At 28.0% G+C, this 21,869-nt stretch overlaps 1 protein-coding gene across 2 annotated transcripts in view; it reads left to right on the top strand.

Moving 5' to 3' along the window:
* Window positions 1-21,869, top strand: part of LOC134830721 (zinc finger protein ush) — a 69,414-nt gene that overhangs the window by 33,930 nt on the left and 13,615 nt on the right. Inside the window, exon 1 of one of the 2 annotated variants that reach the window (XM_063844283.1) lies at window positions 6,322-6,565. The exons of the other annotated variant lie outside the window; for it this stretch is intronic. Coding sequence (XP_063700353.1) covers window positions 6,514-6,565 — 52 coding nt within the window. The 5' untranslated portion in view covers window positions 6,322-6,513. Of the gene's footprint in view, window positions 1-6,321; window positions 6,566-21,869 lie in introns of those variants that run through there. 2 annotated transcript variants of the gene reach the window in all.

Genomic DNA, 21,869 nt, shown 5'->3' with positions numbered 1-21,869 from the left:
ATTTCATTTTTTCTTCTATTATTATATTTTTTGGTTGCATTTCAGTATTCAGTTGTTTTTCATGTTCGGTCAGAGGGTGTTGGGTCAGGCTACTTCAGTGATTTTGCGAAACAAGAATTATTTGAACATGAAATATTTATATGCAAGTTTTTACAAGCTGAAAATAAAAAAAAATTAACAAATCAATATAACTTAAAATTACCTTCTCTAAATTTGTGAAAAATTGCATTTGTGTGGTTTACCCCGTTGGTTTGTTTATTATTCAAGTTTTAATTTTCAAAAGCCATTAGATTTTTTTTATAAAGATCTATAACAAAGTTTTAATGAGGATAAAAATATCTTGTCCTTAAAATATAATTCTTCAATATTTTTTTCTCAAAAAATTTACCCAAACTTTTATCACAGAAATTTCAACTTAAACTTTTTGGTTGTTCTAGTAAATTTTTATATTAAAATGCATTTCTGTTCATTTTCTTCGCCCTGTTTATGCAAAAATACAATTTCTTCATGGATGACATAAATAAGAGATAAAGAAAACGTACGAAACATAATCATTTGTTTATGTTTGTTTTATTTTTACTCCATGCTACTTTCATGTACATACACGAAGCACAATTTTGATCGAAAATATATTTTATTCGGATTTTCCGCCCTACAAAAAAGCTCATACATACGAAATTTGCTAATAAATTGACCATTTTTTTGTACCTCCTCACCCGAAAAAAAAGCAAACAAGTTTAACAACAAAACTCGGACGACATCGACACTAATGAAGCCATTTAGAAACAAAGTGCACGATTTCCTGTCTTGCATGTTATTTTCTTTCTTTGAATGCATTTTCACCTTACTTTATGATTTTCCATTTCCATACATTTCCGGACGTTGTTGAGGTGGTTTTGCCTTCATTTGCTTCCAACATGAGGTTACTTTGCCGCTAATAAGACAAGAACAAGAATTTTATTTGTATTTATTGTTATAGATTATGCTAATCATGTGGACACAAAAGAGACATGTACCGTGACTTTTTGATGTTTACGATCGGAAAATCGGGGCTTTTTGTTGAATTTGCTTGACAAGAAGTGCCCATAACTTGTCCAGTTTAGTAAAAAGTTAACAAGGATTGTTTTTGTGTCGAATGACGATGATAAAAAAAGAGAAACAAGACAAAAAGTGAATTGAAATGCAAATGCAAATAGATAAATTTAGAGTTTAACGGAAGGACGGAGGACAAACAAATTTTCTCGATCACGTACGTTCGAGGTAAAATTCAACTTTTTTCAAGTGAAAACTACAAAAAAGAGTTTTGTGATCATTTTTTGATCAATCTCTTAAAAAAATAAATATGCATGACACAGAGCCAAGCTATAATCCAATTCATTCCAATTTACTTCACTTCACTTATACTTTGTGCCCAAAATGAATCCAAGTACGAAGGTTGTAAACAATTTGTACTACATGTCACCTTTTAATGCATTTTCTAGTCTTTCTCGTTTTTTTCGTCGTTGTTGTTGTTGTTGTTTTGTTTCAATTGCTAAACTTTCAATATGTACCAGATTCATTTTAAATCAGATAATAATATTTGTCTGTATATTTCTCCTCTTCGAATGGAGCAAATAAGAGCCCAACTAGCAGATTCGGTTTTTGTGCTTCCTTTTTATTATTAACTAATGCTGCTTTGTATTTTGTTCCATCTCACTTCTATGTCATCCTATATGTGCAAGTAGAGCACAAGACACATGGAATTGAAGTCTATTGTTTAACTTTTTTTTCTGCTCTCTGAAAAAAAAACATTCAGATTGGATTTTTGTGTTATTGGCAATTCAATGATAAATCAAGAATTTTTGTCGTTCACTAAAGTTTTGGAAAAACAAAAAATGTACACAACCTTAATTAGTTAGAAAGATACGAATATGCAAAAATTTTTGTTATTTCCTAACAAATATCAAGATTTGAGTGCAAAGAGAGTTTAAAAGGTCTTTCTTTATTTTTTTATTTTCTATTTTTCAACCGATTTGTTTAATTTTTAAAGTTGTGGTGTTAGTTTTAAGGAATTTTAGCGTCACGGAATTTTTGCTTTGATCTCTACGTGTTTTTAATCAATGAATTTTCTCATTTTATTTCTTTTTCTTATTTATTGAAAGTTTTTTAAAAATAAACTTACTAATTTTATATTTTTTCTTTCTCTTTTTAGGTAAGTGTCATCAAGTGAATATTGAACCAAATTAGAAAAATTTCAAATAAAATGTGGTAACAGATTTTTTTGCGATATCTTTTGATCTTTTCAAAAATTAACAAATAATTTTTAATTTTCAACATAAAATGTGCAAAGATTAACTTTTAATTTTAATGAAGTTTAAATTTCATTAATTTTAAATTTTTGAATTTTTATTTATTTTTAAGTGAGAATATTGAAAATGACACGAAGTTAGAAAAGTTAGAAAAAAGTTTCAATTAAGTTAGAAAAGTTTAGATTTTTTTTAAGTTTGTAATTTTAGTTATCATTTTTGTCAACAAAATGATACAAAAATCACATTGGATTAAATTGTTTAGAAATTTAAAAAAATGTGGACACTCAATTAATTAAATTAATAAATTAAAATTAATTAAATATCAAAAATAATTGAATTAAAAAAAATTAAAAAATAATAATTTAATAAAATATTTTTTTCGATTTTTATAATTTTTTAAAAATAATTCTACATTATTCTGTTTTTTTCTTCAATAAAACCAATAATTAAATAAAATAAAAAAATATTAAATTTAAAAAATTTAAAAAACTTAGAAAAAAAATTAATAAGTATAATTATTTTGAGTTCACACATTCTAATTTCAATCCCTTCTCCCAGAGGTCAACGTACAACTTTCCACTTAAAAATTGTCTCAAGTGACTAATTTTCTCGAAATCCTTATCTAATATCCACGAAACAAAGAACCATTAACACTTTTATTCATAAATACATGTATCGAGAGCTCGTGTGTTATTTTTTTTTTCTACTACCTATAGTTCAAAAGTAACAAACAATTTGCACAAAATAAATTATCAGCTCTTGTGAATATGTTATAAATATAAAAAAAACAACAAATGTGTGATACCACCACGATATTCGCCACCACCGCTTGCCTCGACACAATCCTCAAATAAATCGTGCATATAAAAAATAAATAAATACATCAGTACTTTAGACGGGAGGACGTAGATCATGCGGGTTTAACATTATTCCAAAACGCAACAACAACAACATCGAAAAAAATAGTTCTGCTGCCATTTCCGTGATAACGAAAATGTTATAAATTTGATAAAAAGTGATGATTAGTGTGAACGACGATGACGACAACGACCGAGCAGCAAAAAAAAATGATTATTTTAAATACACTTTTACATTATTTTTACAAACATAGAGAAGTCAAACGGCAAAAAAAGTAAAACAATAAAAATAAAATATTATTACGAGTTAGTAGGTACGCGACAAGACAATACCCTCATAATATGCTAATCACACGACAAACTGACAAGGTTTTCATTTCAATTTTTTAAAATAAAACGTTCTTTTGTTGTGCGAAAAAAAACTTTTAAAAAGACACTTTTGAGGCTTTTTAACTGCGCTTTCAAAGCAATTTCGTGGTTGGATTTGCGATAAAGGCCTCCCGATATCAGAAACCGACCAACTCTTTTTTTCGTCGAGCGTTACACTCGAGTTGAGTTGTGTATTGCCACTTGGTTGCTGTTATTCATTTCGATAAAAATGTATAAATTATTTACTTTTTTTTATTTTACTGGTAGATAGGCACCTTTTGCGTTTTTTTTAACTGAAAAAACGTACTAAAAATGCAAAATGTTCGTATTATCTCTTGATTTTAATACCATTTTTCTGTTATAAATTATACAAATGGATACAATGTATCACAGATGGGTTCATTGTTACCGAGCGTCATTTGTGGTTGCGAAAAAAAAGTTATTTTTTTATTTATAATTTATTGTAAGTTTTTTATCTATCAGAATTTTTTATTTTATAGTTTGCCACCTTATCAATTTCCAATGTACGCATTTTCTTATCAAGCCAAACGACGAGGTTCCTAATAATCACTTCCTTTGTGGAATGTGGGTGACTCATGTAAACGAGTGTTAGATGCTTCCTTGTCATAATGAAATCAGAAAGTAATAATTTACTCAGAAAGTAATAATTACTTTCAATATTGATGTAAAATCTTACTTAAAATCTTCTTTAAAAAAAGTTTTCTTCATTAAACAATATTTTTTTTAATTAAAAGTTAATGATTTATACAAACTTAAACAAAAATATTAAAAAATAATAAAAAAATATTTTTAGTACATTTTTTAAAAATTTAAGACTTTTTTCTTTGCGAAATCTTAATTTACAAAAACCGATAAAAAAAATTTTTTTTAAAAAACTTAATTTAAAAAAAATCACTTTTGTAACCCGAAAAATTAAATGCAAATAAAAATAAATTGAATATATTTTAATCGTTTTTTACTATTAATTTCAAAAATACCTTAATGAATAATATTAGAAAAATATTAAAAATTAAAAAAAAAATTAATAAAAATTTATAAATAAAAACATTAAAAAATGATGATCCGAAATTAAAAAAAAAAATTAAAATCGCTAATTCTTTTTATGAATAAAATTATCGATTTTTACAAAGTTAAACGAATTTAATTTATAATTAATTAAATTAATAAATTAATAATTAAATTAAATTAATAAAATAAATATTAGTTGAAATTGAAAATTATTTCATCAACTTTTATCAATTTTCATCATTTCATTAATTTCATCAATATTTTTTTAAATTCATTCAATTACAAAAATTTTAAATTTTTTCAAATATAAAAAAATATCTGGCTTTTCACCTTCCTTAAAAATATTTTTTCAAAATAATCAAAATAAATTTAAAAAATACGATAAAATTAAAATATTTTTATAAATACATTTTTTTCAAATTTTATCTTGAATAATTAAAAAAAATTGTAAAAATTCTTTCCAAAATCCGATTAATCAACATCGATGCCAAATCCTGCTTTAATTTTTCATCAACCCACGATAAATCTCATTATCATTTCAAAATACCTTCAAAGCTTCTTCTCGCACCTCATGAATAAATTCTGTCAAGTTTTTCCTTTTGTGGCAGCAAATAAGTGTCCATCATTCATATCTATCAACTAATTAGACATTCCAGTTTTTTTTCTGCGTTGTTGTCTGTTGTCTGTACGTAAAATGTACTAATTAACTCCATGTTTGACCTCGTATTTTACGGTAGTTTTACAATACGCCAGAGACACACATGCACAGTAGCGGCAGGAAAAAAAAATAAAAATTTTTGCTTATCATGTGAAAGACACGTTTATTTATCGTCATCGAGGTTGACATTCTGATAAAGATTTGCCTTTTATGTGTACAAGGTAGCATTTTATTTTTCGAGAGATAACTTCGTATATGTCCGTTGTCATCGTCGCGTCGCGTACATTAGCAAGGCATGCAAAACTTGTATTTTTTCATTATCAGTAACGAAAAAAAAAATGCTTTATTATAATAATAAAGTAGTCTAGAAGTATTTTTCAAACAACGAAAAAATAAAAGTTTCTTTCCTTATCTCTGTTTATGCTAATATGGCTCCGTAGAGAGAGTGAAATAGCGATGGAGAGAGGAGTGTGCTAACAATGGTGCGAGCTGTAATATTTTTTTTGCCTTGCACACACAATATATTCCCTTTGTTATCTCTTGCTATCTATCACACAGAGAATAAAATGCAAACACAATATATTCCTTATCGCGCGTCGTCGTAGCTGCGTACGAGGCACATTTCGTGCTTGCATGCATTCGAGTAATAATAACAAAAGATAAAACGAAGAGATAACGTTCCACAGATATCGCATCGAAAAATTGATATCAGCTCGTCTGTTTTTGTATTTTTTTCTTTCTGGGTGCAGGCAGGCTACACTGGGTGATAGATAGTGCCTTGCGAGCACTGATAAACGTTTCATATCTCGTTCTCAGTGTCTTTCGTTACAATCGAATGATACGTCGCGATAACGTTCCAAGTGTACCGCATACACAGAAATGATAAGAATTTTTTTTCCATATCTGCCCTGAGTCGGGCCTGCCCTGTAAAATTATAATAATTCATGTTGTTTGAGGCAGAAAGATAAAGTTTCCAAGTCGTTGTGGTCGTCGTCGTCGTTGTCGTAGGAAATACGTCGTACGAAGAATTTTATCATGTCTTTGATTTCGGATATTTTGTTCTGTGTACAGAAAAATAATTTTAGTTCACTTTATGCCATTAGTGTGAAAAGAAGACAACTTTAAATGTGCAACAAGGGCATGTCAAGCGCTTGTTTAACAAGAAAATATTTGGAGAAAAATATTGACAAGGTCGTGATTTGAAAAAAATCCATAAAAAGTGCATTCCGGAAGGAAATTGGATTACATAAGAAAAGCAATAAATTGTATTGAATTGAAAAACTTGAAATCGAATCTTGAGAGATAAGGAAAAATGCATCCAAAAATTTTACGGTTTAAAAAATGGTGTGAAACGGCGCAAAAAAGTAAGTTTAAATTATTTTTTTTTTGTTAATGAAGAAAAACTTTTTAAGTCAACAGTAATTGACTTAAGGCTTAAGTTAAACTTAACTTAAATCAATTTTAAAAAACCTTATAAGAAGAGTAAAACTTATGACTTAAACTTTAACTAAAATGACTAAAGATTAATTTAAAAAATTGTTTTTGACTTAAAAAGCTTAAGTTCGAACTTAAATAAATAAGTCTTTGGCTTTTTATCCAAAATTTTGGAAAATTTTTATTTAATTTAAAATTAAAAATTAAGTCAAATTTTTAATTTCTTAAATAAGTTCTTTAAGTTAAAGTTTTTTAACTTTACCTGAAACTTAAGTCAAATTAATTCTAAAATTTTTCAGAAAAAAAGATAATTTTTCCAAAATTTTGTTTGAAAACCCAAAAGTCGATTTAAGTTTGAACTTAAATTTTTGTCAAGAAATTTTTTTTGCTTGAGTTTAAGTTTTTAAGTTAAGCTTTAGGTCATAAGTTTTTGCTGTCCTGATTTTTTTTTATAAAAAACTGAAAAAAAAATAAATATTTCTCAAAAAATTTAAAAATTTTACAAAAGAATGAAACTTAGCAAAAATATCACTTTTAAACATTCATGACTCGAAATTTAATCTAGAAAACTCACGAAAAAAAAATAAACTCAGATAATTAAAGTTTGAAGTACGATAACATTTAAAAAAAAAAAATAAAAAAAAGTATTTATGCATGACGACGCATGGTCACGAAGCCGACTGTAAATTCCGATAAGCAAGTCCGATTTGGAAGTGCGATAAGAAACATTTTTTTTCCACTTAGATAGTGTCAGATTTGACGATAAGAACGGTACGAAACGCATTGAATCACACACCGGTAATGATTGTCATGAATTTTTGTTCCTCATTCGTTATCAGCCGTTTATCACAATCATAATAATTATCATTCATGACAATTTTTATTTTTTTTTTTTCGTTACACGAGTGATATCAGTTACTGATAAGAAGTCTCATTAGTAGCAGCCAGACGACATCGTGCCACAAGGCTTTTCTTTCTCTTTTTTGAATCCATTTCCGGTCGTTGCATGAAAAATTAATGCAACGCGCCATAGATCAGAACGAATCCTTAGCAAGATGAAAAAGAATAGAAAATTCATTCAATGGCATTATCTGAGATAAAACGAAAAAAAAAGTTTTTTCTGTTATTTAAGGTACCTTCACAGAAAAAAAAAAGTTGAGAAAAAAAGATAAATGCAACACACAAAAACTATCTTTCCTTTCGTACGGGAGTAGCATTGCTGCACATAAAAAAGTGCATTTTATCTCAACTTCTCTCTTCTTTCTTTTCCTTAATACTTTTTTCTCTGTACTATTTTTTTTTCGTGAAAATTTATAAGACTTGCATTCCTGATAAAAGTAAGCTATGTTGCACAAAGCCCAACAACAACGCAAAAAAAAATGTGTCAGAGATAATAATAAATTTTTAAGCTGTTCTGTTAAGTCATTCAGAAGAAAGGAGGCGTTTGAGTCGAAAAAAAGGAGCCAATTTCGGTCGTTCTTTTCAATTTTTAACGAAGAATGGCCCAAAACCTTTACTTTTCTTTTCTTTTCATGCGACGACGACGACGACTACGACTTTTCTTATCAGTTTTTAAAAATATGCTCCATTGATGAATATAAATAAGTTCTTATCGTTATCACACACCACACGTCGCTCTTTCGCTCATACATGTCGAAAGATAGATGAAAAAGTGTTCGGTGTTCTCTCAAGCGTTATTTCTTATCAACATCATATCCAAAAACCAAACCAAAGTTTAAAAGTGTTTGCCACCCCCACCCCGTGTATGGGCTCTACTTGTGCATGGGTTGATTGTTTCATAAAATAAACCAAGAGACAAGGGAGGCAAGCAAACAAGCAGCGTGTATGTTTATTTTAAAAGACGATAAGGAATTCTCCCAAGATTTTTCCGTGAGCTAGTGTGTGTGTTGTTCTTTTCTTTCTTCTGTCACAGTGAAAAATTTACGTCTCGTGCTATGCTTCACGGCTCAAAACGTGGTGCGAGATGTGGAAAATCACATTTTTGGCTTTTTCTGGTAGGATTTGAATTAAAATTCAAAAGTAAAAGCCAATAAAGTTTATTTTATTTTTACTTAAGTCAAAGTGTTAAGTCAGTTAAGTTAAAATTAAAAACTTTATTTTTTCAAAAATTAATTTATTTTTTTTTGAAAATTTTTTTTTAAATTTCATTATTTCCCTTGAGATAATTTATTGGAAAAAAAAAATTTTTTTTCATTCAAAAATTTAAATTTTAAAATTATAAAATTTACTTAAGTAAAAGTACTTTTCATTTTCAAGTCAAAAGTCAACAAAATTTTGGTAAAAAATGATTTTTTGAAACAAAAAAACAATCCAACTAATTTTTTTTAATATTTTTTTTTTCAAAAAAATTCTTGAAAAATTCCTAAAGTTAACCAAAAATTGAAGGTTGGTGAAATTTTTTGAATTTTTTTTCACTAGGATTGCTTTTTTTTCTCTCAAAAAAATAATTTTTTACCATTAAATATATTTCGCAAACCAACCGAAAAGCCAAAAAATGTCTTTTTTCACTTTTCGCATCACATCTCGTGCTGCGAAACGTAAATTTGTCACTATGCTTTGTTTCGACATGGTGTGGGGTAAATGAGGCAATAAAAGTATGTGCTTAATGAAGTTCGAAATAAAATGGCACGAAAAAATACATAATTTAGTTAAAAACAACTCACATGCCGATAAGGCAACATTCACGTCGAATACATTACAATTTAGCTAGGTATGTGTTAAAGATCTCGTCCGATAGCGAAAATTTCTTCATTGCCACCCTATTAAGCTCGGGAAAAATTTTTCCCAAACATTTTTTCGTCGTCGTGATAAATCCTTCGACGAAGCGTGATACGAAGCACAAAAAAAAAGTAAAGAAGAGTACACATAATTTATAATCATTAATTCGATTTCAAGTCAAAAGTTTTTGCTGCGATCGTCATTCACTCCACTCGCACTCCGCTCAATAAATGCCACTTTGCTGTCAACCAATCATTTATACTACTTCCAATGTCGATTACAGAGGGAACACACACTGTTCGGTATCAATCACAGCATCTTATCACTGCTAAAATAAAATGCCATATAAATCAAGTGACTTGCCTGCTTACCTGTGTTTTTGTTACAGTTACATCGCATGTGTGTGTGTTGCGAGAGAGAAGTGATTAATATTCAGCAGCTAGTGTGTTTTTTCTCCATTTTCAGCTATTTCTTCATCTTCCAGACACATTGACGTTTCTCCATCACTTCTTGAACAATTGCAAGCCAAAAAAACGGAACGTTATCGCGCATTGATCTACCTACCAACGGAGTGAAAGGAAAAGAAAAAATTGTAAAAAGTTTATAAAATAGATGGAAAAATCACCTGGAATTACGTACTTTACTTTGCTTGGCTTCTGTGCACCGAAACGGTCCTTGAAAAAAAATTTTTTTTTGTTGAATTTTTGTCAAGTAGGGCGCTTTTTTCATGCAGCGGTGCATTTGCGACACAAAACGACATTGAAAACATTTTTTTTATAACGAACAGCTTAACTGCTTTTTAAATTTCTTGATTTTCACATTTTTTAGAGTTTCCGCGAAAACGATAATTTTTTAATGTTTTAATAAGATTGCAACGAACATTTTAGTGATTTCTCGATTTTTCAAGATATTTCAAAATTTTTTAAGCTTTCTCTGAGTTTTCCACAATTTTTTTAAATTTTTACGAAATTTTCATAAATAAATTTTTAAAAAGTTTTTAATAATTTTTTTTAAATTTTTTTCCTATCTTTCTCGAAAGTTTTCACGTTTATATATGAAACGTGAGAGAGATTCACATAAAATTTTAAGATTTTAATGTTTTGAATTTTTTCCATTTTTTGGAAATTTTCCAAGGTTTTCACAAATTTACCGAAATTTCCTAAAATTTTCATTAAGTTTCTCCAATTTTTGGGAATTTTCGTTAAACTTGATATTGATCATGAAACTTCCATTAACTTTTTCAGATGCCAAATTTTCCACGAGTTTCCCTAAATTTTCCCGTTTTTTCAAGTTTTTCACGAATTTTCACTTGAGACTCGATTTTTCATATAATTTTTCGAGATTTTCCATAAATTTTTTATCAATTATGCCCTCATACATTTCCCATCAGGAGAAAATGACTTATTAAATTTTCAATTATTGAAGCCAAATAGTTTAAACTGAATTAGCAAATGGCAAATTTACACATCGCCACGGACTAACGGACGGACAATAAATTTTTCTTTAAAAAAACTTTGAAATGCGCTAAAAAATGCAGCAAGCTTGATAAATGCATTTTCAAATGCAAGATAAAACACAATTTTTTACGAGAATTTTTTCTTCTTTCCTTATCTCGGCACCAGTCACTTGCGAAAAGAAGAAAATATAAATTCCCTGAGACAGGTGTGAGAAAAATTTCTTGGCACAGATTTCCATTTTTTTTTCCTCCATTTCCCTGCAAGTGTTGGATGGAGATATAATTATTACCAAACTGAAATTCTTATCGCTTTATGTTACATATTACATCATTATCGTCCGTTCCTTCCACACACACACACAGAAAATTATGAAAGAATCCCTCGAAGAAATCTCTTATCGGCAGAAAACAGGACAGGAAACCTGCGGTGCGACTGTGTGTGATTTATCATAACTCTCGAGGAAAGAGGGGAGATCATGATATGAAGTTATAAAAAAATTTTAGTGGTAGCTTATCCTTTTTATTTGTTTTTCAGCACACACATGAGAATGCGAGTTTTTAGCTCGAGATAAGACTTGCGAGCGATGAAAGGGTTGCTTGATGTGCACAAACATGATCCCAATTTCGAAAAAACAGACAACTTTATAAATATCCCATGTGCAAAATACCACAGAAAAAAGACAACAGAGGAAAAACTAAAAAAAAAAATGAACAAACAAACATAGGTGGTCTTATCTGCCTCCATCATCTACAAACAAGCTGCGAATATAATCGAGTTAAAACAAATATATATTGACAAGTTTGTATGTTTTCTGGCTAATTTACAAGAAAACACAACGACGACAAAAAAATATAATTTTTTCTGTGGTTTTTTTTCTGGTTCGCCATTCATGTGTCAGCGTGTGCGGAGTTCATAAACATTGTAAGAGTTGCAACACACGCGAAAAAAAAATTTATTACACATTGATTTATTATTTTGAAAAAAAGGTCCCAATTTTGTCGTTTTTTTTTTGTAAACTTATTTGTTAACATTTCGTTTGTGCATGATGCGCATCCATTGTATGCAAATTTTTATTGCAGTCAGCGAAGAAAGCACAAGCCAATATTAAAAAAAATGGACAACGACGTCGACGTATTAAAAAAAAATGCGAAAACAATGCTCAAATAATAATTTTTTGATCAATCGATCCCGATAACGATGCGAGAGAGGAATGGAATTTATTTGGTGGAATGATTTTTATGTGGATTTTTTTTGTTGTTCGCTCGCCGCGCTTCGGATTAAATGTACAACAACAAATTGTATCAATTTAGATTCTTCTTGCTCACTTGTTGTGTTGTGTTGTGTTGTGGCATCATCATATCAAGATCGCAGAGTTTTCGCTGAGATCGTTACTTTTTCTGGGAAGTTGCTCTTCTACGTATTCCTTGAGTCGTCGACATTCCTCGCGATCACGCCTAACAACATAAAAAAAAGTGGAATATATTAAATTATCAAGCAATCAAGTTTCATGCGAGCGAGCGAGGTGAGAGAAATGAGAAGAAAAGTACAACCTTTAATATTTATTTCTAGTCATAATCAATATATTTCTCCATTTCACACGTAAAACAACATTTATTGCATCACACCTCGCGCCCGAACCATCATCATCATCATCACAGTTGTTAAATTTATTTCATTCCACAGAGTATATGTTACAAAAAAAAATATAAATGTATATGATAATAATTGTAAGTTCACAACATTATTGATGCGTTTTTTTTTTGTGTTCTGTTGTTATTTGTTGTAACGCGAAATAAAAATACAAATTCGAGTACAAACAACGTGAAAAAAAAAACAAAACGAAAACAGAGATATTGAACAGCAATAATCATAATGAAAAAAAAAATATTTATACAAACTTTATTTTATGATTTTGGAAGATGATAAAATACTCTGAGGCCGCAGAGTACGAAGAGTTCAGTTCAGTTGATGCCAAAGAGTTAAGTGCTGTGTAGACGGACAATGATGCAGAAAACAAAAAAAAAAAAATATCGTTGGACAAAGTGTGTTTGTGTTGTGTAGTACATGCACCATTATAAGGTCGCGTTTTTTATGGGTAGTTAACAACTTTACGTTTATTTTGTGTGTTTATTGGCAAGTTGAAAGTTTTAAACCAAGATTTTTTTGAAAAAAATGTTTTGAGAGATTTAAAAAAAAATTAGATAGATAAAAGATAGATTTAGATAGATAAAATTTAAATTGTCATAAAACTGTAGCTTTTGAAAATCGAAATTTGCTAGAAATATTTAAGCATGTTTTATCAATTATATTTTTTTTAATTTAAAATTAATAAAATTAAAATTCATTAAAAATTTAATGAAAAAAAAATTTAAATAATAAATTTTAAACTTTCAATAAACATAAGAAATAACTAAAAATAATTTTTTTGGAAATGAAAAAATTAAAATACACCAAAAAAAAAAATTAAAAAAGTCGGACAAAACTATTCATTTGCAAATAAAAAATTCAAATGAAAAAAAATTAATAAAAAAAAATAAAAAAAAAATTAAAAAAGTGAAAATCAATCAAAAAATTAATCAAATAATTAAAAATAAATTAATAAAAAATATGTAATTTATTAAATTAAAAATAAATCAAAAATTATGTAAAAACCAACACAATTTTTGTAAATTTTAAAAATATATTCACAAATTAAAATTAAATTAAATTATTAAATAAAAAAAATAAAAATAAATCTAATTAAGAAAATAAAAAACCCTCTTAAAAATGAACCATCTTATGAACCAAAAAATAAAAAAAATATTTACAAAAAATAAAAAATATTTGCCTAAAAAAATTAATAATAATAAGAATTAAAACAATATTTTTTAGTTGAATTTAAAAATTATAAAAAAAAAAAATAAATTACGTTAAATTAAAATTTTAATTTTGTACTAAAAATTAGTCAATGCAAATTTAAAATTAACACAAACGCTAATTCGCATAATCTTTTCTTTTTACACATATTATCACACTTGATCCATCTATATGATTTCATTTCCAATATATATTGTTATATTTTATTCCCTTTTATTATTACTTTGCAAAACATATCGGACAAACACATTGCATCACACACAACAACATTACAATAAGTGCAATTTTTGTACAACATGTAACTTTTTTTTCTTGCTCTCGCACCGAAGATACTTGTGTTTATATTTTTTCCGATCACCACAAAAATATAATAATAATAAAATGACTTTGTAAAGAGAGTCTTTGGAAAAAAAAGTCGTTGTTGTGTTAAATGTTACATTGCCGAACATGTGTGTGAGTCAGGTTCTTCGCTTGTTCTCGCTTGGCAATAAGTAATAAGAAAGTGCTCGGTATTCCGTGAGATATTTATTGCCGCCGATCGAAAACATCAGATATCTTGTCCCGAGAATAAAGTTCTCTCTCGCGCACACAAACGAATTGCCATTTTCAATTGGTGCAATCGTTTGTTCCAAAGCAAACTTTATCGCATCGTTAAATCTGTGCTGCACTCACAATTTGTGCAAAATGTCTTATTGTCTTACGTGTGTGTGCTATATTGGTATTTTTTATCGAAATTAGCATCTAAAAGCGTTCGTTCCTGGAAATTGAAAGCATTTTTCGTCGTTGTGTTGTTGCCCTGAACTGTTAAGAATCTCCCGAAGTTCATCCACATTTTTTTGTGTGTCCACGAAAAAAAATCTGCCATCATAATTTTCCGTTGTACAAAGTGAAAAACACATTAAATTCCTCGTTTTGACAACGACACGATAAAAATAAAAATTTTTAAGAGCCTTTTATTTCGTCGTCATCGTGTCCTCATATTTTTTTGCGAAGACGTTCCAACACACGGAGAAAGATGCAATGAATAAGAAAAGTGATAAATATAAGGAAAGGATAAAAATTTAAATATTTGTATTATTATGAAAACACTCACCGACATCATATATTGGCAAAGAGACACACATTATAGATCATAGCCCGCAGGCAGAGAAGAAGTGTACTATCGCCCATTTCGTGTGGCATGTCATCTCACTCCTTCTTGCCACATAAATATTTTCGATGTGCGAATATTTTTTTTGTACAATAATAGATAAGGATGTTTGTTGTCGTGTGTGTGCCTAACTAACTAACGTATACCGAAGAAATCTCTGAAAAAAAAGAAGGAAAAATTGTCAAATATTTTTTATGACAGACATACGAGATTTTCTTTCCTCAATGTGTCGTCCTTTCCTTTCCTTTTTCTTGCACGACGACACTTTGTTGCATGGTGCCGTGGTGGCATGGTGACGTGGTTTGGGATGAATAGATAAGACTTTTAATATTTCGTGCATAATCGTTATGTTATTATGATGATCCACACACAAAAAAAAATAAAATAAAAAATAGGACCAAGTGAGGCAAGGAAAATCTGTTTAGTTTCGTGTCATTCAATAGATATGTGTGATGATGACAACGACACGACAATACGACATGCATTTATGGCTTTTTATGATGAAGGATTTCTCGTACGTTTCTCGGCGTTGTCGTAGGTGACATTTCATATCTTATGTACATCCTGTTTGTTTTCGCCCATTCTTCTTTTTTTTTGGCTTCTTTTCTTGCTTTTAAGGCAAGAACAATTTCGAAAAATCGCCGAATAATTTAATTTTTTCTAAAGCAATTAATTTTTAAAAATTTCCCAATGGAAAAATCGCCAAAATTTAATTTTTTGTATGCATAAAAAAAATTATTTTAATTTTTAAAAAATTTCTCGGCTGTAAAATTTTTTTTTTATTTTTTTAAGACTACAAATATAAGGAAAAAGGAAATTTTATATTTATACTGTCAAAATTATTAATTATTTTTTTCTATATTTTTTTTTCTAGAATTTTTATTTTAGGTAATTAAATTTAAATATTTTTAATTTTTTACATTTTTTTTTGATTTCAAATTAAATAAAATAATGGAAAATAACTAAAATTTTTTAAAATAAAATTTGATTTTTTTTAAAATTATTTTTAAGAAAAGCCAAAACCATGGATGTTAAAAAAAATTAAGTCATTTTTGATTTTTTAAGTTTAAAAAAAATAAAATTTTAATTGAAATAATTTAATTTTTAATCTATTAATCAAAATCTCAAATAGAACAATTTTTTGATTTTTAATTAAATCTGAAAATGTTTAAAAAAAATCTTGAATTTTTCTTAACTTTTTAATTTTTTTTTTTCAACTCAAGAATTAAAAAAAGGTAAAAAATATTATTAATTAATTATTTTTACCTGAGATAAAAAAAAGTAGAATAAATTCGAAACATGTTTTAAAATTGCACTTTCCTTATTATTGCGTTATTATGATTTTTTTTTCGGATGGAAAATAGAGGAAAGGAGTCGCCGTTAAAATCACCCGAAGAAAGTACCCCGAAGGTTGTCGTTTGGCGGTGTGAATGTAGGTACCTAAAAAACAGACGATAACAGATTTCTAAGAGATTTTATCATAAAAAACTCCCAAAAAATCCTCCGATGTCTCTGTGGAGGAATTTCTTCTTGTTGTGCCCTGATTTACATATCTCGACGACAGACAGTGTCAAACGACATTTTTGATTATTGTCATCATATAATATTTATTACACATCCCATCGTCATCATCATCATCTCAATAACAATAAATACTTACGATTCCTCATCTCACTCTTTTTTTTCCCGCTCACACATGACGTCTTTCAATGAATGGATGTGTTGTGTGTGTTAAACCGCTTTTTTTGATTGATATACGGACAATGTCACCCATCATCGCATCGTCATCTTACAAAGCTGCCGAGATTACCACGCGCGTATGTCGAAATCCGGACTTTATAATCGAATTTTTATATCACCCCTTCTTAACGACGATCGGAAAAAAAGAAACTTTTTATAATGGGTCCCCAAATACGTTAAGTATTCTTTTTTTCGGGCGAGATAAGACATGTTCATGTGATGAAAAGTCACCCTTCCAGGAGATTTGACGCGATTCGGCGTCAGTAAATTGCAATTTAGGTCAATTTTTTCGTAGCTCCCCTTGCGAATCAATCATCAGATTTTTTTATATCGCCATTTTTAGCGCACCAACGAGTGACTTATCATTTAATTGTAAATCATCCTTGTAATGTGCAACTACTTGCAGATTGCTTCTCGCACACATTTGCAACAATGTATCTGGAATGCTGAAAAAAAGGGAAAGACATGCTTTAAATTAATTATCTTGATAATTTATTGCAAGCTTTTAAATATTTTTCATTTGTGTGTCTCTAGGACATAATATCATCATAATTAAAAGTGCATTTTTCTCGTTTTGCGGCAATTTTTTCTCTTTCTCTTGCGCGCCGTATTTAATCATCGCCCATATCCGCATATGTCCGACAGACCGTTTTAATGATAATAATTAAGAAGGAAAAAAATGTGCGTCCAGCGAGTTTATTTCTTGATAACGAGCAACGGCGACTAGGATGACGGCAGTTAATGATCCCTTCACGTTTCGACCGTCACAGGAAAAAAAGTGCTGATAAACATCCCTTTTGTCTTTATTACTACCAGTTCGACTTTTGTTATCCATTATCACGAGAAAAATAATGGATTTGAAAATCATCCTTATAATTGATTACTGGCCATGATATGCAATTATCTGTTTATCCATTGTCTGAATGGGGGCTCCTCCGCACCTCATCCCGCCATCGATGTAATTCTTGGAGCTTGTGTCAATCAAGATTACGAAAGAAGACGACGAAGAAAAAAACTCATTTAAAAACTTGCAAACCCTCAATCAAAAAAATTGAATATTTTAATGTCAATCAAAATGATGATTTTTTTCACAAACATGCACAGTGGAATTTTTCTCACTCTCGCGATTTTTTCTCGTGATGATTTTCTGTGAAAGGACAAGAAAAAAATAAATTGATTGACTTTCGCAATAATAAAAATAATAATAGAAAAATGTGTTTGTAAGATGATACCTTCGATCATAATAATTATTGTTGTTATTGCTGTTGGTGACGATGACGCAAAAATGACAAAATTTATTTTTATCGTAAGTTTATTAGCTTGATCGTATTTTGTTTTGATTTTAAAAAAAAAATTGTAGTTTTAAATACTTTTAAATTTATATTCTATTCTATTAATTTATTTATTTAAAAAAAAATATTTTTTTTTACCTTTTTATTAAAATAATAAAAAAATATAATATTTTTTTTACTTTTATTTAAAAAAAAATTTAAAAATTAATTAAAAATTTTCATTATTTTAAAATTGTTTTAGTTTTAAAATATTTTAGATTTTTAAATTTTTTCATTAATTTTTTTTTTTTTTTTAATTTTAAAATATTTATTTCTGCAATGTTTATAAATTCTAAATTGATTTATTTTAATTAACAGAATTTTTTGTTATTTAATTTTTATTTTGAGATTTAAATGTAAAAAGTAAAAAAAAAGTTTTAAAAAATTAATCTAAATCCAATTTTCCACAATATTTGTTTTTTTCTATAAATTTTATTAAATTTATTTTAAAAAATTTTTTTTAATGTTAATTAATTAAATTAAATTAAAAATTTTTAAGTATTTTTTGATCTAAATTTTTTTTTTAATTTTTCCATATTTTTTTTTTATTTCTAAAGATTTTAATTTCTTCTTATATTTTTTTATACTGGTTTTTTGAAATAATTTTAAAGACGGACAACGAAGCTTCCATAATAATTTTTTTTACTGCCATAAAAAATGTGAGAAAAAACTGACATATTTATCAATGCCGCTGATGGTTTGATGCGATGATGACAAACTTGTCAAGATTGAATTCCTTCGTCATCTCACGATGAGTCTTTGCATTAATTTCAAGACTTCACTTTTCAAGGATGCCACGACACCCACAATTGCAACCACCTTAACTGTTTTTTCATAATTTTTTTTTTCGCACAGCCATCGTGGTAAAAAAGCGATTCGTGGCAAGATATGCACAGCCACAAAACAATAATACTATAATGGGTGGCTGTGGTGGCTTTTTTGCTTATCATTGTTAATATAAATATTTTTTTTGTCGTACCTCGTTCACGTAATGTTATTCACTCTTCTCTCTTCGCTTCTGTGGTTCGCAGTTGTATGATTCAGTTTTTATCTTTTTTTGGTCATTTTAACAGTCGAGTCGTCGTTGCCGGTGCTGCTGCTCATTTCTGCCACCATGCATCGTATGGGCGTGATATCTCTAAAAAATATGCGTTTTTATTTCATATTAAATATGTTTAATATCTCTTTGCTGTAATTAAGATTAAAAAGTTTTTTTTAACGTTTAAAAAATTCCTCGCTCTGAGTCGTTTCTCCGTTCCACCGCACTTTTCTATCCTGCTGCAGTGGATGTCGTCACAGCACAAAAAAACTGTTAATAAAAAGTTTTTTTTTGAGGTTTGGTCGATTTGGTCGGTATCAACAAATGCCTATCACAGAGTTCTATCCTCATTCATTCATTAAAAAAAATTAAAAATAAAAAAAAATACAAAAAAATGAAATAAAAGCATATTGCAGATAACAAAAATATTTTTATTACACTACTAGACATACAAAACAAAAATTCACTCCCTCACAACAATAATAGTAGTAATATTTATAATAATAAACAGAAACATACACACAACAACAACAACAACAACAAAAAAATCTACTTCATATTTTTATTATTAAAAAGTTTATAATTGATGTTTTATCAATGTAATATATCTCGGTTTAGATATAAGTTATAAGCGTACAAAGTGTACACATAGCGTGATTAATACGAAAAAATGCTTTTAATGTCTTCCCATAGTGGAGTTCGCAGAGGAAGAAAGAACGAGAGGGAATGATGTAATGAAGATAAAAATCTTTATTTTTTTTCGGAGTTTCTGGTCGAGTTTTCAAGTACCAGAAATATACATTTCAGATTTGTTGTTAAACCATAAAAGACATAAATAATAAATTTTTCTTCGATGCGACACTGTCTCTGGCTTTTCGTACCAGAATGAATGCCAGAGTGAGTTAGATGCAAGCAGTGAGCAGCGAGTAATTTCCGATAGTCTTTCATTTTTCGATTAAAATTGCCAATACGACTCCAATAAATTATCCTTTATATTCCGCATTTTCATGTGATGTGCAGGAGATAGAAGTGTACCTATCGAAAAATTTCTTTTTGTACAATTTTTATGCATGTTTTATTTTAAGATGAAATTTTACTGAAAAAAAAAATAAAATTGCTTAAATTCTGGTAAATATTATAAAATAAAAATTGTAATTAATAAAAAAAAAAAATTCTATTAGATAAAAATAAATAAAAAACTAATAAATTAATTAAATAAATAAATTAAAATAATTTATAGAACTAAATAAAAAAATTAATCAAAAATTAATTATTAATTTTATTTTATTTTATTTAGGTATTTATTTTATTTATTTTTTTTTGTGAATTGATTTTTTTATTATATATATTTATTATTAAATTTAATTATAATTTTATTTAAATTTTTAATTTTTAATATTTAAATCATTTAATGCAAATTTTTTAACATAAAAAAATTAAAGTTGATTAAAATCATCTAAAATTTATAGAAAAATATATTTTTTTTTAAATTTCTACTGTTTTTTATTCAAATATAATTAGAAGTGTATAAATACTAAATTCAATACAAATTATTTTCAAGAATTTATTATTCTTTTTTCTTTATATTTATTTAAAGCCTTTCAGTGAGTTTTAAATATTTTTGAAATTTAAAAAATATAAAACTTAATTATATTTTTAAGAGAAAAGTTTTATTTAATAAATATGACTGAAAATTTAAATGTCTGAAATAATTTTTAATTACCAATCTACCAATACTTTTTTTTACATTAAGAGAAAAGTTTTATTTAATAAATATGACTAAAAATTTTAATATCGGAAATAATTTTTAATTACCAATCTACCAATACTTTTTTTACATTTAAAAAATTAAAAAAAATATTTATTTTTTTTGTATTTTAAAAATATATTTTATTTTATAATTATTTTAATTTTTTTTATAAAAAAAAATATTTTTCATATTTTTGTGTCAAAATCACTAGCAATAATTTTATTTAATACTCAACAAAAAGATTTTTCATTTAACTACAAGCCATTCGCCTCGGATATCTCAAGTTATATATTTTCTGGCATTAGAGCCATGACGGGCGATTTGTAACTCATTTACTTACAGACTGAAAAAAAACTATAAAAAATCCATGCATTGGCCATTAAACGGTCTTTTTTTCTCCTGAATTCGATAAGTCTCTCCGATGTGATGAAATTATACTATTTTAATTGCTCTTTGTACGCTACTTGGGCGAGAAAATCTATTATTAATGTAATTGCCCGTCACTGCGAACGGGAACGCAAATGTAGCTGCAAGCAATGTGTCGCACAAAAAAAAACAATAATAAAATACAAGATTTGTAGGAAATCTGGTGATTCATCGCCGTTATTGCACACGGCACATTTAATGGTCTTTTTTACGTAAGGTAAACTGCAGTCCGAATTCATTCCGGGAGAAAGGAATGGTCCCGATCAGCTCTAATTTATGGCGTTCGATATTTTTTTTTATCTATGGGACAAAATTATTGGATTTAAATTAAGATGAATTGATCTTCGGTAGCTGCATTCGTCCATTTTTTTTCAACGGTGGCAGCGTTCAAATTAACATTCTTGTTAACAAATATATTTTACAACACCTCGTTTTATGTTCGGCGCGTCGTCTCAAATTACGCCTTAATACCCGAATATACGTAAAAATGTGGAGTAAATTTATGCAACGAAAAATAAAACGCAAAAAAGCCTCTTTTAAAACAGAAGAGCAGACAAGAACGAAGCAAAAAACACGAGAAATTGGCGAGTGAGCCAACAACTGACGGCTACAATGCACTTAACATGATGTTTACAAGGCGCGTAAGAAACACACATGCACCCGTCGGCAGTTTTATTTCGTATTATTTTTCATATTCTTTTATTTCATTTCTTTTTTTTTATTTTTATTATAAATTTTATTAACAA

Source organism: Culicoides brevitarsis, chromosome 2, assembly GCF_036172545.1.
Source record: "Culicoides brevitarsis isolate CSIRO-B50_1 chromosome 2, AGI_CSIRO_Cbre_v1, whole genome shotgun sequence".
Lineage (NCBI taxonomy): Eukaryota > Metazoa > Arthropoda > Insecta > Diptera > Ceratopogonidae > Culicoides > Culicoides brevitarsis.
This window is presented reverse-complemented; position numbering and strand designations above follow the sequence as displayed.